At 37.7% G+C, this 26,936-nt stretch overlaps 2 protein-coding genes across 3 annotated transcripts in view; both read left to right on the top strand.

The window, feature by feature from the left end:
• Nucleotides 1-11,230, top strand: part of enpp2l (ectonucleotide pyrophosphatase/phosphodiesterase 2-like) — a 31,165-nt gene extending 19,935 nt beyond the window's left edge. For both annotated transcript variants that reach the window (XM_072370717.1, XM_072370718.1), the window contains exons 21-25: nucleotides 857-998; nucleotides 1,123-1,200; nucleotides 3,181-3,313; nucleotides 4,711-4,864; nucleotides 10,554-11,230. In XM_072370717.1, the coding sequence (XP_072226818.1) occupies nucleotides 857-998; nucleotides 1,123-1,200; nucleotides 3,181-3,313; nucleotides 4,711-4,864; nucleotides 10,554-10,724 (678 nt within the window). In that variant the 3' untranslated portion in view covers nucleotides 10,725-11,230. The remainder of the gene's footprint in view (nucleotides 1-856; nucleotides 999-1,122; nucleotides 1,201-3,180; nucleotides 3,314-4,710; nucleotides 4,865-10,553) is intronic.
• A 92-nt stretch (nucleotides 11,231-11,322) lies between these two features.
• Nucleotides 11,323-26,936, top strand: part of LOC140275284 (venom phosphodiesterase CdcPDE) — a 47,371-nt gene continuing 31,757 nt past the window's right edge. The window contains exons 1-9 of the mRNA XM_072370716.1: nucleotides 11,323-16,009; nucleotides 17,567-17,654; nucleotides 19,589-19,723; nucleotides 19,949-20,074; nucleotides 21,787-21,847; nucleotides 22,582-22,679; nucleotides 24,625-24,704; nucleotides 26,097-26,216; nucleotides 26,514-26,623. Of these exons, the coding sequence (XP_072226817.1) occupies nucleotides 15,752-16,009; nucleotides 17,567-17,654; nucleotides 19,589-19,723; nucleotides 19,949-20,074; nucleotides 21,787-21,847; nucleotides 22,582-22,679; nucleotides 24,625-24,704; nucleotides 26,097-26,216; nucleotides 26,514-26,623 (1,076 nt within the window). The 5' untranslated portion in view covers nucleotides 11,323-15,751. The remainder of the gene's footprint in view (nucleotides 16,010-17,566; nucleotides 17,655-19,588; nucleotides 19,724-19,948; nucleotides 20,075-21,786; nucleotides 21,848-22,581; nucleotides 22,680-24,624; nucleotides 24,705-26,096; nucleotides 26,217-26,513; nucleotides 26,624-26,936) is intronic.

The raw sequence follows: 26,936 nt of genomic DNA, 5'->3' as shown, positions 1-26,936 counted from the left end.
CTTCTTAATTTTGACATATTTCACTGTACTTGTGCACCTTTCTATTGCAATGTGGCTCCTCAAACCTATTCAACAAGAAAGCCACAATTATCGCGTTTGATATTGACCATTGTAGGACTTTTTAAAAATGGTATCATTTAATCACCTTCTTTGGTATATCTAAGTGTTTATACAGTAACTTCACAAAAAGAAGTCAGTCCTCTCCCAACAGCCAGTAGCCAGATGAACTTCCTAGTAATCTTCTTTGGTCACCATAAATGGTTTGTGTACATTTTGTCGGAGGCAGGACAGCCATATTTGTGTGTAACAATTTTTTTTACAAACTATGGGCAAGCCCCTCAGATAAACCTGCAACATTATACAATCCAAGTCACACAGGACTTCACAAGATATCAAACCAAAATAATTTCAGCAAAAATATATTTCTAAGAAATATTGCCTATATGGAGTTTGAGGTTTGCACAAAGACGTTTCATTGTATGGAATCGATGCAAAATGTGGTGTGTGGATTATAGGGCCTGATTGCTAAGTAGCTTAGTGGGATACTTTTGTGGTTAATGTTGCAAAATTGGCTACTGATTCTCTTGATAGAAAAAAGTTGACAGTTTTCACCATTCAAGAAGTACTCATAAAAACATGTTTCAGGTGTCATTATGATTTAACTTTGTAAAAAGGATCAAAAACAGAAATTAGGTACACCAGATTATACTACTTATGACTGCTATTATCTGGTTGGACTAAAATAGTGTATCATTTAGTCCATTTTTGGATAAATTTGATTTGCTTGAGGGCCAAAAAGTAAAGGTTTTATTATCCCCTACCTTCTTCTGTCATGCTTGTTGTCTTTGTCTTACAGGGGGACGTGACACCTGTTCCAGGGATTTCATCAAGTGTTAAGTGCATCCGAGTCGATCCAAGAGTTTCAGCTGATCACAGTCAGAGCTGCACCACCTACAGCCAGAACAGCCACCTTACCAGTGGCTTCTTCTTCCCCCCAGGTCAGGCTGCATGTGGAGCTTAGGAAGAGTTTTAACATAGTTTTATTCTGAGATGATACAAGCTGCAAAGATTCAACCTGATACACTGTATATCAATGCCTATTTGATATCTATATGTTGACAGAGCTGGCAACATCTCCAGAGTCCAGATACGATGCTTCTCTCATTACCAACACTGTTCCCATGTACCCTGCCTTCAAGAGTGAGTCAATTCATCCAATTTCAACAGTGACAAAGAAGACTATTGCATGAAATCAGGTCTTTTAATCACAGCAGGAACTTCGAAGTGGGCAATTTGTCAATATCATGTTTAACAAATGAATTAAATAAAAATCTAATTGCATCAATTAAAAAAATTTATCGACAAATCTCAACACGAATATCCATTTAGGGACAGCTTTTGTTGTTGCCTTTTCTTGCATTTTTAGGGACAGAACACACACTCATGACTAAACAAGACTCACCTCAGATGGGCCTTTCTGCAAGATGAATCTGGAGCAACCTTCAGCAAGTTGGAGCAATGTGTGATCAAACAAATGTGTTATTTTATGCAACTGTTTTTATCTTATTCAGCTATGTTAGATTTATTTGTCCTTTCTCTTGTCCTTTTACATTTACAATGACATTCAGCGGTGTTACATGAAACAAAGGACAAAAAAGCGGTGATGTCAGGTTTGTGCGAGGACAGCCTGATACCGATTGTTTATGTGGAGAGAGGTCTTATCAGGACACAACATAGGCGCTATCTGAACCGCTGGCACATGCAGATACAGATAATGTATCATTGTCATCAGAAAAGTGTGTGTGGCTCTGAGGAATTAACTGGTTCTGCACAAAGGCTATGAAATGGTTTTGATAGATCAGGATTAAGTGGAAACAGCAGGGGTGACACAATAGTATCCTTTTTTTATTCTTTTCCATGATTATGGTTTAAAACTGTTATAGCTGGAAAACAAGGAATTTAAATTTCCTTAGTTACAAGTCAAATTGTTTGATAATTGCTCTTGAAGTGAAATTTTAAGATCTCTATTTTTGTTTAACTTTTACAGTCAAGTTTTATACAGTCTGCAGCTGCTATTGAAATCATTTGATATCTTGAGCAGTGATCCGCAAAATGTAGAATAGAAATAGAAAATAGAATAGAAAAATACTTTATTCATCCCCCAGTGGGGGAAATTCAAATTAGTCGAGTAGCTCAAAAAATTCTAAATATTTACAATGATTGCATACTAGACAACAACAACAATAATAGTAATAATAATCAATGACGAAATAAATTAATGAATAAATTTGAGAAGAACATGTCAGCAGTCACTATTAAAAAGCCTTATGGCCGTGGGGACAAAGGACCTCCTGAACCTCTCAGTCCTGCAGCACAGTGAGATGAGCTTCTCACTGCAGCTGCTCCTCTGACCTGCCAGGATGCTGTGGAGAGGATGTCTATTATTATCCAAAACAGAATACAATTTCCTCACCACTTTTAACCACTTTTAAAGGCCAGTTATCGAATCAAATTAAACTTTGATAGGCTTATTCAGGAATCTGAATAATAATAACAATAACAATAACAATAACAATAACAATAACAATAACAATAACAATAACAATAACAATAACAATAATAACAATAATAATAATAATAATAATAATAATAATAATAATAATAATAATAATAATAACAACTGCCAAAACACAACATAAAAATATCAAAACATGCTGAAAAAATTGTTTAATTTGTCTCGTTGCCACTGAGACAGATTCTGCATAGAAAATTCAACTTATTTTGGCTGTGAGATTGATAATTATTTTCTACGACAAGCAACATATTAACTCTTTACATGCTGTTTATATTAAAAGTAGAAAAAACCCAGAGACATTAACACACAGAACACTGATATAGGAGACAGTTTTCTCAGCCCATTTGTTCATAAGAGAAACATTTCTGCATTTCTATGACTAAAATCTAATCTTTTTGCACAAGATGTGATCACAATGTGGACAGAGCTTCTCTGCATGATATCATCTGATCAGTTTGCGATGCATCCTGGGTTCACCCTACAGACACAGAAATTACTTTATGACTTGCAATTTAGAATGGAACCTCAACACTGATTAATGATATTCCTATCTAATTATTATTTGCTTTGTATTGTAACTTGTTATATTCTTTGTGTGAGTGCAGGAATATGGAGTTACCTGCAGGGGGTGCTGCTCAGACGTTATGCAGAAGAAAACAATGGCATTAATGTTGTCTCTGGACCTGTCTTTGACAACAACTATGACGGCCTTCGGGATACCACCGAGAAGATTAAAGAGTGGGTTCTCTCCAGTAGCTTGTAAAGATTAAATGTTTTTGACCCCTTTTTAGATGCTCTGGTGACCTTGATATATGGAAAGCTACAACTTACATCCCTGATTACACAAAAGTCAGGACGCTCTATAAAATGTATAGAAAAACCTTCACAAGACAATATTTCATTCACAATAGAACATAGAAAACTTCTCAGACATTAGAAATGAAAATTTTGCTTTTTGATTAAAAAATATCTCATCTTGAATTTAAGGTCAGCTACGTGTCTCAAAAAGTTAAGAAATAAGACAACAAAAGACTGGAAAAGTAAGTGGTACTAAAAAGAAACAGCTAAAGGAACATACTACTTACATCATCTGACAACAGGTCAGAAACATGACTGGGTACATTCTATTTTTTGCATTTGTTTATTTATCTTGTGCATATTCCTTCATCACAGAGCTCGGTAATCTGCAGTTTTTCTATTCTATTCTATAAAAGTGAAGCTCGGAGAGGCAGAGTTTCTCAGAAGGAACGATTGGTAGATGTTCAGCAGCTGGTCTCAGGTCCCAGACATTTAGAGACTGTTGTTAAAAGAAGAGAATATTTTACACAGTGGTAAACATGAACCTTTCAAAACCTTTCTTTAAACATGTTGCCACCCTCAGATTCAACATAAACTAATATTTTCCATTAAATAATAAACTGTCTAAAAGAATTTATGAAAGGCATATGACACGAAAATATTTCTGCTTTCATCTTTAGTTTTGGAAATAACATCAACCCAGTGCATAATGTTTTACTCTGGACAAAGGAAAAATGATTCTGAACTACAGAAATGATGTAATACACCAATGCAAAGCCTTGTTGTTTTGAAGAGACAAAACTCTTGAGCTGTTATGGTAAAATGTGTTTTTGGTTTTACTGAAATACACTGAATTTTTGTTTGAAAAATGTGTGTAAAGTTGTAAAGACAAAGAGGGATGTTGTAAGAGCAAGAATAAGTTTAACAACTGAAAATATAAGTATTAATACTCCAGGAAATATCAAGAAAAAGAAAAAAGTTCCAGTGTAGAATGTTAAAGCATGAAAGTGTTCTACTTTCAACAGACAAATAGTGTTTATGTTGTTCATTTTGTGGTTACCAAAATTAAGATAATGTTCTTTTGATAGATCACCAATCTTATATACATTATATATAGTTATTGTTCATTTGTGATGTGAGATGTATTTCTGTTGTGCTGAGATTACAGATGCAAATTAGTTCTCGAGCTAACCAGAGTATATTCAGTTATATATTGAGATGGCAGATAATGATCAAATGTATGTGAATTTTCACCCCAAAAATATTAGAAATGACAACCCTCATGAGATATTGTGGCTTTCTGTTTGGGTTTTTCTAACCTGGAGCTTTGTGTCCAGGTTCTCGGTTGATGGCCCATCTGTACCCACCCATTTCTACACTGTTGTGACAAGCTGCCAGGAGCTGAACCAGACAGTGGAGGAGTGTGATGGAGAGCTCAGGACCTTTTCCTTCCTTCTTCCCCACAAGCAAGACAACAGTGAAGCTTGCAATGTGAGTACAAGTCAACCCCAGCAGGGGGCAGCACGATCAAACCTTATGCTTCAACTGCATGAGTTCAGTTAAGTTGCTTCTAAAGATGGGTTTGCCCAGACATACTAACACGTGTACATGCTAATACGTATGCACGTTTCTAACACTGCACAATTTCAGCTTCTCTTGTTTTGTCTTAGATTCCCTTAAACTCTGTAGTTTTTCCACCCCTGCACATATCAAATTATGTAGTTTTAGCTCAATATTTATATTATATTCATAATTATAAAAAGTACAAAAAATGTGGAGGCACTTCAACTGCCTTCAGTAGAAAAAGGCTGCTTGAATATCAAGTCTATATAATCTTCTAATGTTTTAATCTGTAATGCCTCATGGATAATTTGTCTCTGTCACTGTTAAACTCTGACCTGGTTAGTCGCTGAACTCTGCTTAAGCATGTGTCATTCTGAGGGGGAAAGAGGAAAATTTATTCTGACTTGAACACTTTAAAAAACATTTTATTTTCACTATTTGAGGAAAACTTTAATGATGCACTGCCTTTTTAAAGGATTCAAAAATTTTTTTTAGGCCACAGTGGGCTTTTCAGTACATTGCCTCAGATCAGAGACACCGTACTATTGTTCTTTGAATTTGCTTTAATAATTTTGAATTTCAGTTTTATATCATTAAACAGTTCTTGAAAATGTGGACTGATTTAGAAGATGAGAAGGTTAACATGTTGCGTTTATTTTATTTAAGCAACAGTTATGTTGAAAGAGGGGATTTAACATTTGTATTACTGACATTATTAATTTTTTCTAAAAACATTACACACTACTATTTGGAAATAGTTACAGTTACTGTATACAGGCAATGCAGGGAAATTCAAATATCAAGAAAAAGTCAAGGGAGGAAGAATTAGTGACTACCAGATAGTGTCATCATGGTTTAATTTTTCCAGGGACTTTGTGGTAAAAAAGTAGACTTTTCTCTTACATCTGTGATCTTTATGTTATTCTTTATGACTTTTCACTGTAATAAACTGTAGGACTATTATTAAAACAAACCAGGCTACAAAAATAACGGAAGCATGACTGTTACACATACCAGTGAGCTGCAGTGAATCATGGCTTTGTTTATTGTCTCAAAAGTTGTGTCGGCAAAAGTTAGGTGAATAAATACTCATTATGGTTTGTGAAATTCTGCCAAGACTGACTCACAGGTACATGAAAACATTAACCATCAGCGTGATGAACTACACAAATACAGACAGTCTGTATTTGTGTAGTTCATCACGCTGATGGTTATAGAGAAGTTGAGCAGCATACTCACAGAAGGAGGCTTAACCTACTGGATGGGCTAAACTAATATATACTAACTAATAAACTAATAAAGTATAATATACATAATCACTGCTTTTCATGACACTACCCGAGCATAACAGAGTCCATTTCAATTCTTTCAGTTGAACAAGTAACTACAACAAAAGTCCCAACAAATACTGAAGGTTGATTGATTTTTTTCTCTTCTCTGCCACCATTCACCTTTTCATATCTATGTCAAAGAACAGTAATCTTTACAAGCAGAGACGTGTGATCTCAGAAACTCATACAGAAGTCACGTTTTCATTTGTGATCACCAACTGTATACTATATACTGACAAGAGTTTCTGAAGAATCATACTGGCCCCTTAAATTTGACAAGAATCTTCTAATAAAGGGAAGCTTATAGTTTGTATGTGGAAAGTTACACAATAAGGAAGCGAAAGCCTAGTCTCTTAAAACCAGAGGTCACATTCAGAGGGTGATATTGATCATCTATATTTGCTTGCTTCAAGGTTAATCACACAGGATTCCAAGAGGGAGCTGAATTTCTGATGCTCACACAGCTAAACAGAACATACAAAATCTTTTGTCCTCAAAAATCTGTGTGGGGAAGAGACACCACACTGGGAAACACGTTTGTTCTGTTGTGGTTGCACAGTTGTTTCAAGGAAGTATTCATTGGTTGCTCTTCCAGTATGCTGGCTGAGTTTGACAGAAGCTCCAGGAAGTTGTCACGTTTATAATAAAACAGCACATTTCCTGGCAGATTGCCTTTCATCCATTACAGGAAAGACATACTAGTGCATTGTGCTCTTTAGAGAACTGTGTGTAATCACTCTGCTTTTGGGAAGGTCAAGGAACATTGATAAAAGTGTAACATGTATGGATATTATGATATTACAACAATCCAACGCGTGATTAATTACAAGCAGACATAATTGGCCTGCAGTTACTTCCAACCTTTAGTGGTGATGAAGGAAACTACATGTGACATAATACAAAGACATATTTAACTCTTCACAAGTAGTTTTGATTTTTCCCTGAAGCAGGGGATGCTTGCCTAAAGCTAACCATGAAGTGAGAATCTCATCACAACCTGTTGAGCTGATGTGTCACTAAATCAACCAGCAAAATAGAATCTATAAACTTGATGTGGCGTTAAAAAGATTGTAATTTAGCCCCAAATATGATCTATTTTCAAAAAATTGACTGCTCTGAGGTGGAAACATTCATATAGTACTTTAGATGACACCATATAGAGTATGAACAAACCATGCTGTTTGCTCATTTTTTTGTTGGTCATTGTATGCTCTGTTCCTTTTTGTAGATCTCCCAGATACTGCCCTTGAAAAGAATCTCAAACATTTTGAATTTGTAAAATTGTTCTAAATTGTGCAAAACAGAAAGCCAAATCATCAAATGTAAACAGTATCTTGACACTTTGTTTTTCTTATTCTTAAAACTGTTTAACATAACTTTCACTTGAGTCATCCATCTGAACTGATGAAATGCAACCCCGCTATATTTTGCCACAGATGTTTTCATTATTTATTCTGCAAAATGTCCGTTTTATTCACTTTCATTTTTTTATTCATTTTCATTTATGAAACTATACAAAGGGAGCCTAAAAAATCTGAATATATGATCATGATGACATGGAGAAAAGGTCACAGATATCAATTTGTGATGTACATGCTTATGGAGCTAAAAAAAAAACTTAAGCATGCACAATAAATTAATACAAACAAAGTATACATGCAAGCACACACATTTCTGGGTTTATATTCAGTAACAAACTAAAAATATCAGATTTTAAGTAGGGACGCAGCATTATATGTCAGTATTGATGATAATCATGACATAAAAAAAAATGAAATATCAATATAGTGTCAGTACTACTTTTATGAAGAAACTTTTTGGATGGTGACCAAGAAGTCGAGTGGCCCTCTATTTAAACACTCAGGATTACCATAACCTAAAGGACTACATCATTACAAAGCTATACATGCAAAACACAGCTGACAGCTTCCTGCAGGTCACAGGCAAAAGCTGCAAAAACCAAACAAAAAGCACAGACTCTATTGCTCTGGGTGAACCCAAAAACTCAAACTCAAATACTGTTGTCTGGATTGTAAAGATAATCGTATGAATTAACAGCTTCTTATTCCTCTGATCTTTTCCCATCCAAAAACTAAATATAGTGATGGGGGGGTGAAATTAAAAAATCCACACCATAACCACAGAGTTCACTGTTAGGGCATGAAAATTCTTGACGTTGACTTTGGCACTGTCCTGAATATGTGTGCCAATTTTCAAAACTTTTTACCGTAGCGTTCTAGGGGCTGCCATAGACTTCAATATGCAGAAGAAAGTAGATCAATAATAAGAAGAAATGCTACTAACACAATGGGTGCCTTTGCAGCTTTGCTGCTATGCCCCCAATAAGAAAAGCTACTAACACAATGAGTGCCTTCGCAGCTTCGCTGCTATGCCCCCAACTATATGATGTGCATTTTCTTTTTCCTTTTTCTTTTGTTTTTTTGACTCTCTAGTATTTATTATGAATTCACACATCACAGTGGCCTCAAATTATTTCACTAGCCAGATGAAAGCTCATAACTAAGAAACAAAAACCACCATCATGTGTTGTCAAAATTTGTTACCTGGAATGTTAACACTTATTTGACAATATTTTCTTCTGTTAAAATCCTGGAACATTATTTTGAATACTATTTAACTGATAATTGAAAAACATACATAAAAAACCTTTTTGTTATCCTGAACTTTAACTCATAATTTCTTGCAGACTTGATGACACAATTGTTTTTAGGTGTGGGAGTGTTTGGGAGGACCAATTGCTAATCTCTTATGTGTTTAAGCTCTTGTTTTCTCCTTGCATTATCACTTTACCACCCAGTTTGGACAGTGGAGAACCAATCTGCAGATTTCCTATATAGCTAGGAAAAAGTGTGTTCTCTTTCCTTTTAATTTTATTTCTCCACAGAAAACACAAGGTAAGTACTTTGTAGGACAGCTATTTTCCAAAAGAAACACATAATTGCTCTGAATCACCATTGTTGCGTCAGGAAAGCATAATGCCATTTCATGCAATCTTTTGTTTTGCAAGTGAGGAAAATACTTAGCTTGTAAAGCAGGACGTGCCAGAACATTGAAAGGGCTCTGTGTTGAGAAATTGGTTGGGCAAACAAAATCCATTTACAAGAAGGTTTCTTCTTCCATATGATGGGCAAGGCCATGTGGATGGGAAAACAAAAACTGTTCTGGGATCATGACTGTACTTGGGCTGCAGAGAAAAGACTAAATAGACTAGTGTAATACAGCAACATGTGTACATTGACCATACTCTCCACTGTACTGTTACCTAAACCAAAGATAGTCAGTCCAAGTCACTAGCATGCATTAAGTGAAAGCAACCGTCATTGCCTACTTAGTGGGAAAACTAAATTATAAAATCCATATAATCCAGCCTTGGTGCAGTGTCCTTTTCAAATGATAGAGACACAAGCCCACATGGTCTTCTTTGTGGCATGGATGTGTGCAAATGGTTTTCATAAATTAAGATATGGGATGACCTCTCTAAAGTCATTTTTACACTTTTAAACCTGCTCACACCTACCTAAACCTGGCTTTTGGGTGTTTCATCGCCACTCAGTCAAATAATTCTGCAGTAGTCGCAGATTTTTATTGGCTCAAGCATGGCACATGCTTATATTTTACTGTGTATGTTGCCATTGGGTCAACAAAAATACGTACAGCTCACGTATCTTTACAGAAACAAGTGTTTAGTGACTGTAACCTTTGAAAAGCTTTTGAAACTGACAAATACTCAGACAAAAAAAGATGACATGCCTTGATTTGTTTTCCTTTTTTTCACTGCCTGCAAGACAGCTGAAAGTTAGTTCTCCGTCTTGAAGAACAGGGCTGATGTCTCCAATCCCGTTAAAACAGCAAATTACCAGTAGTCTGATTATCTCAGACAGTAATAATTATCATAAGCTGTGTCCAACACTTCCCCTTTTAAGTCATTCTTCATATTGTTTAGATATGTTGTCCCCTGGAAGGTAGTTGTGCAGGATCAGTATCAGACCAGGTCATAGATGCAGGATTCTCTTTTTTATGCCTGTGCTTAGTAACAGTAGTAAATAACCCTACAAGGCATGTTTTAAAGCAATCCTGTTCCAATTTACACCCTGCTGTACATCTTCTACATGTTTACTTGCCAAAACCCTGCTGTTAAAATGGGTCATTATGAGACATCTGCAAAGCCTTATCTATCCAGTAAGATACAAACAAGTAGAGACTTTTTGGTCTTCCAGCTATTTTTTGTTCACAGTGAATAATTACTTTCTGCTGTGTTATTGCAGAGTGCTGAGGATGAGTCACAGTGGGTTGAAGACCTGTTGAAGCTCCACACAGCCAGAGTTCGAGATGTGGAAATCCTGACGGGCCTAGACTTCTTCAGATCCACCAACCTCACCTACACCAGCACCCTAAGACTCAAAACCTACCTGCACACCTTTGAGAGTGATGACTAGATCCACAGAGACAGACAGAAATATACATGATGTTTGTAGAAGTCTTTCATTTTCACTGATGCTCACTGGACAGACGATCCATAGCTGTTCCACTCCTGAGGAACTGCTCAAGATGTGCTTTGAAAGGGGAATAGATTTTTGAGAATTAATATAGTAACATTTTGCCTTTGGGAACATTAGAACAGGACAATTCAATACAAGCACAAAATCCAAGAAAATGTAACCTAGCACAAGAAAGATTCAAAGTGGGGGACTTAATGCTGCCAGTACACACATCATGAATACAGCTGCATTTTCCACCACACATAAAGGACTGTATCAGTGTTTTACCTCTGTAACTATTAATAATCTATATCTAATATTTCTACTGATTACCAAATATATGCAGTTACATTTAAAGACTATATAAAAAGTGTGTTGTTTACTTTTGAATATCAGTTACAGCTGCATGCAACATAACAGAAATTACATGAAAAAAAATGGATTAAAAACTATGAAACTCTGAAGTACAGTATTATTATTTGTATTCAATAAGCTACAATATACACAAATAGTGTGGTTGTAAACAGGAGTTTGAATTTTAGGACATAGCCTACACTTGTAATGTATCATATCACTTAATAATTAATTACACTCAAATGTCATGACAAGTGACATGAAGTGTATGAAGTTATATCTAGCATCCAAAATATATCAACAGCTGACTACTGAGTCTTCTTTTAATTGAACTCTATTTTGAGTGAGGGAGTGAACATGAAGACAATCTGAATGCAGTCGTTTTGCTATAACCTAACAATCCTTTTATCTGTCACTTTGTATAAACCAAAATATTTCCCAAAATGTCAAACTGTTGATTGATATTGATCAAAAAATATAAATCAAAGGACAATGTTAAAATCATCCACTGATCTTTCAAATGGAAATAATTAACTTTAAACACATAGAAATGGCAGATCAATAGATACACAAACAACTAAAAAATATAAAATGTAAAGTAAATATTTTTACTAAAAAAGCCAAAGGGGTTTATAACAGTTCAGTTATTACACTACATTCTAAAAAAAAGAGAATTGTTGTATTTTTGGCAGTGTAGTTGGAAATTTGAGTACATTTTAATACAGATTGAATATAACCCAACATGTTAACTGCATTAAGAGCAGCAATTGTCTTTGTTTTTACATGCACATATGTCGCTTGTAGAGCTTTTTATTTTATTTTCCCTGAGAAGTGATTAGGTTAATGCTGTTGTGATTGTTTGTTTTTAAAACTGGACCTGTATTTTCTTACACATAGCATTACTTTAATTTTGATTTCATTTTAATTTAAGTTAATCCCTACAGCAGAGACATTTGACACCACTTCATCCCTCACAGCCTTTGGAAGAAAAATTGATGGCTTATATTCATAAAACTTTGTGTTCCATTGCCAAATCTTTCTGGGGTTATGTCTGGTGTGTCTCAATCATTTATATCAACTGAAGAAGATCAGTCCTTCCGGTATATTGCTCTCTTTAAGATGAAGAGTTCATATATCCTTAATTGCAAGATGGTCAAACACAGATTATTTCAAGTGGAATTTTTTATTAATATATGTTGACCTTTATTCTAGTAGTGATCCAATTGTATCCTGCAGAATCCAGAGTACCCTGTTTCATCAAAATGACTGATAAAACCACTAAGAAACGCTGGTCAAAACAACTGGTTATAGGTTCATTCATAATTAACAAATTAATTTAATTTGATTTGCCAAGCACTTGTTCGTTTTGTTGCCACTGGATTGGATTGCCTCTGCATTTACACCTGTTCCTCGTTTGTCCTCATCAAGACACAGTCTTATGGAGCTGCAATTTACAGTGACGCAACTGAGTTCCCAGGGCTACTTTGCCTTAGATGTTGGGCTGGGCGCTGTCTCACAGGCTGTCTCACAGGCAGCTATCTGTTGTGGCCTGGTCCTCTTGGGCATGCGTTCTCATGCTGGCCCATCAACCTGGTTCCCTGGCTCCTTGGCTCCCATGGCTATAGGGGCTCTACCTTGGGCCTTCCTCTGCTGTCTGCTGGGTTGGAGTTTGGCTTTCCTGTGATTGGCTGATGGGTTCTCAGTTCTACAAACCACCACACCACCGTGCAGCCTCGTGCTCAATCCACTATTACAATATGACTTTGTGGCTTTAATAAGAATTAGTAACTGGTGCGACTGTCCTTCTCATATACTTGCTGCTGGTGATGTTGCTGATTGTTGTGTGTTTTTCAGGTGCCACTGACAATCCTGTGCATGGTCGCATTGTGCTTTCTTTTCTCTCCTCAGATACAGGTATTATAGGTATCATACAGATATTTTGGCTGTTGGTGTCTAACTTTTCAAGCTTTCCTCCTTTCTTCTATTCTCACTCCTGCTCCTTTTTATTTTTCCTTCCACACTGTGATTTATCCATTAAACTGACAGTTATGTACTATAAGCCACTAAATCTGTCATTTTACACAATTCCAGCCAAGGCTTGCTATCTTTTTGGTCAATGTAAACTCAACTTAGAATGTTTGGTTTTCAGCATGAAACACTGACTGTATTACTTTAGTTTGCGAATCACTGTGTTTAAGAAAATGTTATTTTTAAAATTGCTTTAAAGTTCTTTGATTAACTTAAGTTGTTAACAAAACAGACTAATTGGTGTTCAAGAAATTGAGGTAACAGCAGGCTGAATATGTCACGGCTAGGTGCCTAGCAGACTCACAAAAAGGACTCAAGAACAGACGCAGAACACTGGGAAATTTAGAGTTAGAACACGGTTTATTTACAGGTGTGTGGTGTTGGAAGTCAGAGGGAGGATCCGGGTAAACGTGAAACTCTGAGAGAGGAGGGAAATGGTTAGAGAGGAATCTATAAGGTAATTTGCCCAGACAAATGGAATGATCAGTTCTTACTAGGTCCAAGTGGGCATCCAGAGTGGAAGGGGAGGATACTGGCTGTGGTACTGTGGTTCTGAGTTGGCGGCAGGGCGAGCAGGCAGGCAGGAGAAACAGGAATCTAACAATGAATGCTAAGTCCTCAGCATGGAAATCTAGACTAAGGAGAATCAACGACAGAAGCAACACTGAAGAGAAACGAGAAGGCAGGAGTCAGTCTAATCACCACTGGTGAAATGAGACAGTCTGGCGAGGGCTGGTTGCTCCTGCAGCTCCATAAGACTGTGTCTTGATGAGGACAAACGAGGAACAGGTGTAAAGGCAGAGGCAATCCAGACTTTGCCCTGGACTTACTGAAACCACAGAAACCACAACAACACAGCCAAGCATGAGCGTGACACAACATCTTGTACCTCTTTCTATCTCATTTTAAATAGAGCTATTTTGAACAGGTATGCCTCTCATTATTCTAATGAGATATAATTTCCATGACAACACCAAATTCTAACCAGAGTTCACGAGAGTTGTGCTCTTTGCACACCCATCATTAATCCTGAACAAGTCCCTCAGAGTCTAATGCAGATCAGGTGCAAATCAGCACATCTTAATTTTTCTAAAAGATTAAGTTTTATAAGAAAGTAAACTGTGGAGAAAAGCATAAAACCTAATTAGAGAATGAATTAGTGGCGCAACGGATCATCATAGATCCGTTTGGATCACTATCTTTGGTTCGGCATGCACGTGATCCGCGGATTGATTTATGAAAAAAAAAAAGTTGTGCACATGTTCAGTCCACTCACAGGGTGGTCATGGCGAGCGGAGGAACGGAGGAGCTTGAACGCCCCGCATCATTTAAGTCCCCTGTTTGGGGAAAATAGGTTAATAGATAAAACCGTGACGGTGTTTAGGCACTGTGGCACAAGATAGTCAAATGACAGAGGAAATGACAGTCATCACAAACACCATGGGTGTGTTTATAGGTGCAAATTTGAGGCCAAATTCGGTTAAAGGAAGGAAATATGCCTTTTTATGTGGCTTTTTAAGTTGTTTTTCATCAATTATGTTAAAAAGAAGATATTATGCCTTGTGCAAATAAAGATGATTTAAAATATTTTAATTTAACCATTTAAAAGTGTTGATAAACAAAAAGACCAAACTTATGTTTATTTGTCTTTTTTTTTTGCTGATCTGCAAAACGATCCGAACTGTGAGTTTTTTGATCCCCTGCACCCCTAGAATTAATACACTTGTAACCAATAACAGGCGAGATCATGTGATATATTAACTTGTACTTTTGCTGCCAGTAACTGAGCATCTGCTGTATCAAAGCAGACAGGATCACACAAGTTATGACGTGTCCTTAACCTTGAGTTTACAACTATGACAACGAGCTTCACTTGATAAGCTCTGATATTTTAAATGATGAAAAACCTTTGAACTGAATGGGTTGTTTAAAGCTGGTACTGTGATAAAGTCAAGTGCAGTGATATGGGTACATGGCACTTTGCAAAAAAAACTCTGTTAGCGAGCTAGTATTGTCATGGTCTAGGGTTCCGTGTAAGGTTTTACTAAGTTCATTTTGATTTTATGACTTCTTGGTTTTGCTAATGTGTGGGTTCAGAATTTGTGTCTTGTTTCTCTCAGCCACACAACTGTCCTCTAGTTTTCAATTACCACATCTCTATTGCTTAAGTCAATATTTCCCCTCATTATGGGAGTTATAATGATAAAGATATTATACATCAAGTTTTTAATTAGATTAGATGAGCAGTGTTACTTACTTTACCTGTAGGTGATTTAAATGTTGTCACTGAACGATATATACCAATGGAATTGGGATTTTAAGATAATTCTATTGGATGAAATGGTCAGTCAATATTTCACATGGTTTCAGCATCATTCATAGCCTGTTATTTGTTACAGGTGTAATCATGCTGTAATTAAGCTTTATGCCTGTCAAATATATTAATGTACTAGGTTAAGTTATTATAATTTGCTGGGCAGTTAGGTCATATTACACTGGTAGTTTAAATCTGTGTCTATATTTGAGGTCTCAATTTCTTACAGCTTGCTACATATAAATTTTAGCCCCTTCTCATCTTGCTTGTACGCAACTGAGATGTCAGAATGAACAGAATTTATCTGTGTTTTCACACAGTTAAAACATGGAAACATGCAGTTATCTCTTTGTTCTGGCAATCAGTTACTTATGTATTGCCTACACCTGGTCCAGAGGTCACTGTGATATCTTCTTTGTGTGTTTGGTCTCATGTTTGTCTGTCATCTTTCTTTTCTGTCTGTGCTTTGTTAGAGTGTGTAAGAACTAGAGTCCTGGTAGCCATGGATTTCATAAAGAAGTCACAGAAAAACAAGAAGAAAATATTGGTGAGAACTGATATTCGGTTTTGAGTTTGTATTAATAGGTGAAGCCATGATGCTCTGCCTACATGTTTTGGTTTTGACATTGAATGCATTTGATTTTTTTTTTTTATTTCTTTATGTGAAATGCATTTGGCAAGCTGTGTTGTTCTGAGCTCCCTCTGCAAATATAATTTCCAGAATAACTGGGAAAAAAAATCAGTAAAAACTTTGATTTGTACTTTATACATCCAAAGGAATTATTTTCATTGTCTTCACTAACAATCTTATCTGACTGTAAGTTAATCCCAGCAACATAATGAAAAAAGTTGGTAGTGTGGTATGTTTACATTGTGCTATGTCACCCATCTGTTGATAATCTTTTTAATAATTTAGAAACTGAATACTTATGCTATGTTGTTTTTCCGAGGAATCTGTGTCCTGTCTGTTGAATCCACGATTTGTGAGAACTCAACAGTGTGGTTATCGTCTGATTCTCCTTCACAATGCCTCAGACATTTTCAGTAGTAGACAGATGTGAACTATAAGCAAGCCAGTCCCGCACACACATGGTGTCTGTGAAGCTATACTGTTGCATAGTGTGCAGAATGAGCACACAACCCCTCTAAATTCTGAAATTTACGCCTCAGCATTACCGAGACCCTCACTTATTTGCAAGTCTTCTTTGATTCAGCTCCATACCATCACAGACACTGGCTTTTGCAGCTTTTTCAGATAACAAGCTGGATGATCTTTCTATTTTTAGAACCAAATGTCTTTTTTTTTCTCAAAAGCAGCTGAAACGTGAACTCATCTGACCACAGATTTTATATCCTTGTATGTCTTTCTGTCCATCTGAGGCGAGCTCATGTCCAGAGAACTCTGCTTTTTCCTCCTGTGTCATAAAGTTAGGTTTTCCAAGGTACTCCCAAGTAGCTTTATTGATTATAGAGGCATGATAGCGAAAGGTCATCCACCATACTCCCTGAATAATTTTACAATGTTATGACAGTGACTGATAAAAGATTAAAGATTGTTGCAATCTTCCATTGAAAATATTTCTATAAACTAATCTATGACGTAGTTTGGGAAAATGAGCAAAAACGTTGTTTGGAAATTATACATCTTTGGTGGATGCTGATGATCTGCTCACCAGTCACCAATTAATTTGCTTATTGTAGAATCTTATCTCCAGCTGTTACTTATATTTTTTTGGCATCAAATATTGATTTTATGTCTTTGGTGTCAAGGAATATAATAAAAGAAATTAACAAATAACATGACAAGTTTTATAGCATTCTGTAAACTTCCCAACTTTTCTGGAAATGAAGTCTGTATTTCTTACAGATGAATTTTTAAAAGAACTGTATGATGGCAAATGTGGTATAAGCCATAAAAGGAAAGCTAAAACCGAAACCCATGTAGATTTGTAGCAGTTGGTCGGTATTTACATTTCTACAAATCTTCAGTATCATTAGTGTAATTAAAACAATGTATAATAAACTGTTGATAATACAAGCACTACTCTTACACCAAATTTATTTTTGTATTCCTTTGTATGTTTTATTGGCATGTGTGTAACAGATGGGTGTCTTGGCGGCAACCATCGTGATCTTAATACTTGGTCTAGGACTTGGCCTTGGACTGGACTTGCAGAGATGTAAAAACAAAGGTACTTTCCAATAAATCACAATCATATGAACACATACCAAAATACACAGCCAGACCAGGGGTCTGGGATGGACCCCCCAAGAAGGACCCCCACTGGAGTTCATGAAAGACACACTTCAAGAGACTGGGAACTGAGGCATGATATACAAACTAAAGTCAAACTTCCAAAGTCCAGGAAGATAAAGCCCAACAAAATACACATGCAAAGAGAAATCTGAGGTAAATCCAAAACCCATTTAATCCAATTTAGGGTTGCGGGGGGCTGGAGCCTATCCCAGCTGTCATTGGATGAGAGACGGAGTACACATTGGACGGGTCCATCACTAGGCCACAGGGAGAATTTAGAGTCACCAAAACATGCATGTTTCATGACCATTTCTAATGTATGCAGCATCCAATGTTGTGCTAGAATCTGTAGACCTCTATAGGTTTTAAAGTGTGATCTTAAAATGCGAAAACCTACGTTTTTTGTCAGTCATCCCATATTTTACAGAAACTGCTTTGTCACTGCCCTGTGTAGGAATGAATGAATGGGTGGATGGATTGAGGATTTGTCACTAGTCCTCTGCAGGTGATTGGCACACCTGTATATAATTAATGTGCTGACATGTGGCGGATGGGCAGTGGAAACAGTGACCCGTGAACATATCCCATATGTCATATGTATCACATGTCTCTTATGCCCTTCCTCATCCTCACTGGCCATGCAGTAGAAGTGCAAGTCTTTGGGTGGTGCATGGCTTAATTGCTCGATCTGACTTCACTGGCTACACCTGTGAAGGTGTGCATAAAGTATGCCTGGTGTGGCTTGAAGGGATCAACACTCTTGCTGCTTGTTTTGTGTGTTGAAACCTAACACTAGCCACGTTTTTACAATAAATAATTTCAATTCAGTTTTATTTGTTTAGTGCCAAATCACAACATATGTAATCTCAAATGTATTTCCAGTTATTCAAAGATACAATCCAAGTCAAGCCAATGAGAATCCAATTTATTGCAACAAAATTCTCATCCAATCCAATGAAATTCATTACATTCTAAATTAGTCCAATTCATACATAGAGCCAATTAAAGAAAAGTAGCCTAACCAAGGAAACCTACAGATTACACCAAAACATCACTTTGACCCTCCTTTGAATCTCCTATCCTGTGTATGCACAAGGCAACTCTGGAAAGAAAAAACTCTTTAACATCTTGAACAGGAATAAACCCCTGGCAGAACCAGGCTCAGGAAAGGTGGTCATCTGCCTCAACCAGCTGGGCTTTGTCTTAATTTCTTAACTCCTTGCATTCAGTCACCTTTTATGTTGCAGTCTAACAGGAATCCAAGGTCAAATAGAAAGAGGTGGTCAACGTATCGCAAGCCAGACAAGACAGAAAGAGATTTCTTGAAAGTAACAGCTCTTCCATCCCTCCATCCATCCATTATCTTTGGCTTATTCAAGGTTGGGTTGCGGAGGCAACAGATTCAGGAGGGAAATACAGACATCCCTCTCCCCAGTGAAACTATCAGGCTTTTCCTGGGGGATCCCAAAAGCGTTCCCAGTTTAGATGGGATACATGATCCCTCCAGAGAGTCCTGGGTCTGCCCCGGGGGCTCCTACCAACTGGATATGGCCATAAAAACTCTAATCAAATGCCCAACACCTTGGTTCTAGCCTTGGCTTCTGGCTCTGCCAGAAGAAGCAACAGTATGCCACTTCCACGTGGGCCCATCATTCACGGGGGAGGAAAATAAAAGTTGGCTGAATTGCAAACTAGGTGGCAGGCAAAGATGGGGGCCTTGGCGTGCCTGGCTCTTGGGACTTAGATCATCACCAACTGAAACAACACACTAAAATGAAATATTTACTATCACTTATGGCTGATCTATTTAACTAAATCATTGCTATGACAAAATGTTACTCAAAAATGTGTTTGTGCATCGTCTTTCAGTCATCCCCCACACTTCATGCAGGAATAGATGCTATGAGCCCTTTGATGATGAAATCCCTGGCTGCAGATGTGACACGAACTGTAATATCACCAACAGCTGCTGCTATGACTACCATGACGTCTGCACTGCTCCAAGTTAGACGTCATTTTTTAAGTTGCATCTATCCTTTGATGTTTATCTTTATTTCTTGTCTTTGTCCAATACAGTTTTGGTTCTTTATCAAACCAATTAATTAGAGTAGAATTCTAATTCAGCAGAATTATAGTCAAATAAAACAGGCTTAACTGTAATTGAACACAAAAATGATTACATCTGTTGTGTCATGCAATGTTTTCTAACTCATTAACTGTTCCCTTCAGCCCAACAATGGGAATGCACAAGACTACGCTGTGGTGAAAAGAGGCTAACAGAGAGTAAATGTCATTGCTCTGACGACTGTATGTCTGCAGGAGACTGTTGCACAAACTACAAGAACATCTGCCACGGTGAGACTACAATGACTGTAAAGGCATCGTATGTCTAATATAAATACAGTCAATAAAGAGTGCATGTGTTATACACTATGCCTTGTACACTTACCTTGTACTTACCTCCACTGGCTACCCTTAGCCGCCCGCATCAAATTCAAGTCACTGATGTTAGCCTACAAAGAGCTTAATGGAACGGCTCCCATCTACTTGAATGCTCTTGCAAAGGCTCATGTCACAACTCGGTCCCTCCGTTCGTCCCAGGATTGTCGTCTAGCAGTGCCTACACCACGCCTAAGACAATCCAAACTCTTTTCATGTGTCGTCCCACGATGGTGGAATGACCTACCGAGCGCTACCAGAACAGGGGCGTCCCTGTCTATCTTCAAGAAGCTCTTGAAAACCCAGCTCTTCAGAGAGCATCTCCTATCCTAGCACTTACCTTGTACTTCCCTACCCCCTCTATCTCTGCACTTTATCTTTCTGCACTTCTTTCTATGCCTACACCCTATCTCTACTCTGTCACCTCTGACATAGTCAGACTAGTGGGTTCCTTCTATGTTCTCATCCTTGGTTTGGCCCTCTCAAAGTCTACGACCAGTTCCTTGGTCTTTGAAGTGTTGAGCTGCAGACTGTTCATGTGGCACCAGACAACAAAGTCCCTAACCAGACTCCTGTGCTTCTCCTCTTGGTCATCCCTGATATACCCCATGATGGCGTGTCATCTGAAAACTTCTGGATGTGACATAATTCAGAGTTGTAGCCGAAGTCTGAGGGTAAAACACAGTCCCCTGCGGAGCTCCTCGGCAGATAGTATGGCTGTAGGCTAACGGCGAGCAGCTCCAAGTCTGGGCAACACAAAATTACTTTTACGGAAACATAACCTGTCATGTTTTAAACATTTTAAACATTAGAGTTAGTCATCAACAAGGATAGTCGCCAACTCAGTCACTCCTGCTCTGTCTCAGTTCCATCATGTATGTGTCTAAATCCATCATTCATTTTACTACTCTCTCAACTCTTATTCATAGTTGGAAATCAAATTTCAAAATCAGTTTTCAGTCCCATTTTTCCAGCCTGTTGTGCATACACCACACCCTGATGGGACTTAAGATCTGTTACTAATGAAGGATACAAATCAAAGTTACAAACAAATAGAGAGCTCTCTGGGCATGAAAAGTGAAAATGAGAGAGTGACTGTGATGGTTTATTTTTCTACAAATAGAACATATCTGGTTGCCATGTGGCAACAAAGTCATGACTTAAAATCTTGCTGGTTGAGTCCTATGCATTTGCCCCTGAATTATCCCTGTGATGGACTGAGCCCTTTCAGGATATATCCCACTTGTTCCCCAGTGTCATCTGGGATTGGTTCCACCACCCCCTCATTCTTACGCAAGATAAAAAAAAATTAGAATGACAAACAGATGAATAGCCTTGTTAAGAGTAATGTTCTCCACGTTTTGGCTTTAATTGGCTGACTAAACCAACTCAGGCTGTCTTGCCCCTTCACAATATATCAATATATATCTATTTAAAAATTAATCTTGCGTTGAAAAAACCCTGAACTATGAATATGTTGCTGGTAATCCCTACCTGCCAGAGCACAAATCACTTTAAGCATCAGATGTATTATTTTTTTCACATATGACATGCAGTAAAATAAACAATGGGATGTGCAGTAGTGACATACAACAGTCCATCTCTATAATTTGTGCCCTTTGCTGTAGGTGAGGGAGAGTGGGTGGAGGATAAATGTGAGGATCTATCAACCCCCAAATGTCCTGCAGGGTAAGTTCTCTAACTTGCAATCACTTGCAAGGTAATTAGAAATGCTCTGTTATCTGATAACTTATTGATATTCTTTGATTTTTTTCCTGAAAATATTTTAACCTTTTACCTCAAATTTAAATTCATTAAGTAGCTGGAACCAGTCCTTGTGTCTGCTTTCAAAAATATGTCTCCCCACATTATTTTTTAAATTGATTTTAAATTTAAAATACAATTTTAAATTTAAATTGATTTTAAATTTAAAATACAATTTATAGGGAACATATTATGGATAAATCACTTATTTCTGTTCTCGGAAACATTTATTTGGGTGTCTGAAGTCACCAGCAAGGATCAAACTGGCATTTATGTAAGTGCACCTTTGTTTGAAAGTTCCTCATTCAATGAACCTATTCAATTTTCATTTCAAAAGTATGTCACAAATTAGTATGTCAAATTGTTATCTTTACAGTACACTATGAATTAGATTTGTCTACTATTCAAGGAGGTATTGGCAAAATCATTACCAGATTATTACACAATTCCAAAGCTCTAGTTGCAGTAATATCCCATTTTTGTTGAATAACACATCAAATGGCAAATTCCACACGTCAAAGGGATTTAATGAGGGTTTGTCACAACTTCAAACAGGATCCTGTTTCTATCGAGTGAGACCAACTCCATCTAATCAGTGTGCGTATATTTCTGTTTAACTGGATCATTTCTTCCTGATGTCTTCTTTTTTGTCATCACAGCTTTAAGCAACAGCCTCTGCTCCTTGTATCATTGGATGGTCTGAGGGCTGAGTACATGCAGACATGGGGCGATCTCATCCCAGTTCTGGATAAACTCAGTTAATGTCATACCACTTTCTACTGTCTTCTACTTTCACTGTTGACATCTTCAGGGCAAAAGAAACCCATCAATAACAACACTTTTTTTTTTTGGGACGTTTGTAAAATGTAAAAAGAAAATCTGAATATAATGATTTTCATATCTCATAATCCTCTATTAAATTTAGTGTTGAACATAATGAAACATCTCAAATGGTGAAAGGGACCCATTCAACAATTTCATGAAAAACTGAAATCCCCAGGAGTGAGCATGAGTGTGCATAGTTGTGTGTCTCATTTGTCTCCATGTGGTCCCTGCCACTCGCCCAATGACAGCTGGAATAGATTGTTATCAGGGCTCAGTTCAAAAGCCTGGAGCTTGTGGAGGTGCATTAGTGCCTATGGAACTGGGAACTTGCACATCTATTCTATAAATCACAGATATTCAAGCCACTATATTCTTCCTTCTAGAAGCCATGTTTTTCAGAGAGGGATCATAGCAGACTGGCCGGCCTGTAGTCTCTATCTTTCACCAACTGAAAATATTTGGTGCATCATGAAATGCAAACTAAAATTAAGAAGACACAGGACTGCTGAGCAGCTGAAATTAAGACAAGAATAGGACAATCTTCCTTTAGCAAAGCTCCAGCAACTGGTCTCTTCCATTCCCAGATGTTTACAGACTTGTTAAAAGAGTAGATGCTACTAAGTGGTAAACATCAGAATCAGAAAATACTTTATTAATCCCCTGAGGGGGGAATTATTTTTGCAACAGGCAGCTTGCAGCTAATGCACATGCGCACATAAGCAAACATTTGCTCGCTTCACACATAAAAACGCAAAACAACTTGAAGGCGTGGGATGGGGCTAAGCCCAAAGAGTTGCTACGTCTGGCTCTCAACCAGTGTCTCAGTTCACAGGGTGTCATCGTGAAACCACAGCAGGTTGCCGTGGAGAAGTCCTTGATTGTTGTCCCAGACGGAGTCAACAATCAACAGGTGTCCGTGAAAGAAGGGAGGGAGGAAAGTAGTTCAGAGCGTCTCACTGCAGCGATCTCAGGGGGGGTTGTTTCAGCAGTGGCCTTGGTCAAGGCCGGGTCCATGCAGATTAGATTCTGATTGTTGGGTTAGGGCAAATAGTCAAATTATAGTCAAACTTACTCCGTTTGTCCATTCTGGTCACAAAAACCATCCATTCGCCTTTTCAAAGCCACAAGCTTCTCCAAGATTTTATCCATATTGCGGTTAATGACCACAGTGACCATTGCTACAATCATGTCGGGCAGCTTGGGGCCTCAGACCGTTTGACCAATTCTATGATTTTAATTTTGAGAGCAATGCAGAGAGAGGCACCAAAGTTTAAGACAAGACAGGACAAGACGTGAAGAAAAAGCAGGGAAGGTAAGGAAGAGGGAAGATAGAGGAGAGAAGAGAAATGCGACACATCGTGGAGAGTAGGAAGACTTAGAATTATTAGAAGAATTAGAACTAACTTAACTGCTTTTTTAGACCTGTTGCCTCAATCAAATTCAATATAAGCTAATGTTTTTCAAGAAATTATAAAATGCTTCACTTTAAACATTGCCCTTCTGTTTATGTTCTTTTGAAAAAGACATTTCTATTTGAGATTTTTTTTTATATTCTACAGTGTCCCAACTCTCTGCTGACACATTAATAGATATTTTTAATAAGAATGGTGCAGATTCTCTAAAAACAAGTTGTAACTGGGATTTCTGTTTTTCTGTTCAATTTTGGAAATATTCTATCCTATTAATCAGTATTTCCAGTTAATGTGCATGCCTGCGTATCATTTCCATGGCATTGGATATTTATGTAAACATATCCAACCACCTAATGGAGGGTAATCAAACACACACTCCTATTCCGACAAAGCTTTGATTGCTGTAATTGTTTCCAGAGTAGGGCTGCAAAATAAATATGCGTTTGTCTTCTTTTTACACTGCAGGAAACTGTGGAACATCAGCTCCGTACATGCAGGCAGCATTTCCAAGCAAGACTTTTCCTAATCACTATACTATTGTAACGGTAAACGCACTCATAATGCTGCACATTGTCAAGAACCTCAGTACACAGGACGCAGATGCAGGATCAAGTTCGAAGCAAAGATCTTTGTTTATAAAATAAACACACAGCAGGCAGAAAAGGCAAGGCAGGTCGAGGATCTCTGCTCAGAGCAACAAAATAGGCTGTGAAACGCCGAAGCGCTCCTCTCGATAAACTAAGGCAGAGATGGAGCGCGGCTGTAAAATTTAACAAACATAAATTCACTCCACACTGGGAGGAAAACAAAAGGCTATGAACAATTACATAATAAAGTCACGCACTCGTTAATGAGGCGGATTTAAACCAAATACGCACTCTTAAGAAACAGAGACACTATGGACGTTAACTGTAAACTTAAGGCTCGCCTTTAACGGCGGCACGAAATATTTTCAATAAATCAAAACACAAAAACGCTCCGCTAATCGGAGGTGGCTATGAACGCTTACAAACTCAAAACTGTCCAAACGGGAGGACCAAAAACAAAGCTACGAAACTTACCGTTATAATAAATAACCTAGTTTGGCAATAAATTACAAAGAAAACGGCTCTGCAGGAGAAAACTCGGGACAACGGGGAGCATGGAACATGGGTTTCAGAGGCTAATGAAAGGCTCAAGAATGAGACACAACACACTCGCACTGGAGGAAGGGAGACGAAGACTATTTGACACATGAGGATCCCAGGGGAACAGGTGGAAACACTGCGGAAATCAGAGAAGACAACCAGACACTGGACACAGGAGGAAGAAGAAGTTATCTGAAACGAGAGAAGTTAATATTTCAAAATAAAACAGGAAGTGACAAGACAATACATGAAACAAAAACCTAAATGCTGACACACATAAAGCCAAGTCTCCTGGCTAAAGCTTCTCCTGGCAATTTGCTGGATTAAATAGGAGCAATGTTTCCAAAGATGTTTGGCCACACCATTAAAATGGATGAAAAGGGAGAAAAATACAAAAGAAACTTCACAAAGGGGTGAATGGTCTGTTTTGTTATGGTTTGACTTCTTTGAGGATTCTCTTCTGTGCAATCAGATGATCCCCTTTTTCAAGGATTTTCTCTCATTGCAAAAACAGATTTTCAGAAATAAGGCTTGGGAAAAACAGAAATGTATACTCTTACCATGTGGCAGTGAAAGTAAACACAAGAACTCTTTTTTACTCGACAGACATGGAGTATAATTGACAATTTACAGGCATATTTTGACAAATGACCCACTTCTTAAGAAGAACCAACCCACCCTATCATCAATAAATCAATCAATAAATAAATGACTCATCTCGAAAATGCTCATAACAGATGCCTTTTGTAAAGTGGATGAGATTCTAATATGTATCATTTATTTCCCCCCTTCCCTTCTTTCCATTTTCAGGGTCTATATCCAGAGTCAAATGGTTTGATTGACAACGTTATGTACGACCCAGTGTTCAATGTCACTTTCACCCTGTCCAGTCCAGAGAAAGACAACCCTGCCTGGTACCTCGGACAGCCTGTGAGTCCTGTTAGATTTGCTGTCAGTGACACAAGCAGAAACAGATCAAGTACAAAGACAGAATATGGACTCGCAGTCTGTTGGTTATTATGAAGCTGAGTTTCTGAAAAATTTATTTTTGGTTATAGAGACATTTAAGAAAAATGTCATCAGATGATAAATGGATAACACTGTACAAGTGTGCTACAAGTGCTTCATTTTTGTTAAGGAGCCATTCCAATTTCATTTCATGGAGGGGGACTGTGTAATCTCTGTTGACCCACATTTCAGTGAATATCAGATCTCTTGTGGCTGCAGGTTTGGCACACAGCAAGGTACCATGATCTGAAGTCTGGGACCTTCTTCTGGCCAGGATCAGATGTCAAAATCAATGGAAGCTTCCCAAACATCTACCAGCCTTACAATGGGTAAGAATGTCATTCCTGTTTTTCCATAGAATGCAGGATGAACTGAACTGAAATGTCACAATCTGCCAGAGAATATGGCATCCCAAGTGACTGACTGTATAGCTAAAACTGCCAGTGTTGTACCCAATCCTGTTCCACTCTTTTTCCAATGAACCCCTTGCTGAATGCATTTGAAGGTTAGGGTGCGACAGAAATAAAACTCTAACTAGGTAAAGCTCGACACTGAGAGCAGCGCAGTGTAATTTGATTAGTGTCATTTTGTCAGTGGAGTGTATCGATTTTTCTATTTTCATTTATTTCTCTTCTCCCACCA

This window comes from Leuresthes tenuis, unplaced genomic scaffold (genome assembly GCF_036924035.1).
Source record: "Leuresthes tenuis unplaced genomic scaffold, fLeuTen1.0.hap1 SCAF_18, whole genome shotgun sequence".
Taxonomy (NCBI): Eukaryota; Metazoa; Chordata; class Actinopteri; order Atheriniformes; family Atherinopsidae; genus Leuresthes; species Leuresthes tenuis.
The sequence above is the reverse complement of the archived record's forward strand: the minus strand, read 5'-3'. Positions and strand labels throughout refer to the sequence as shown.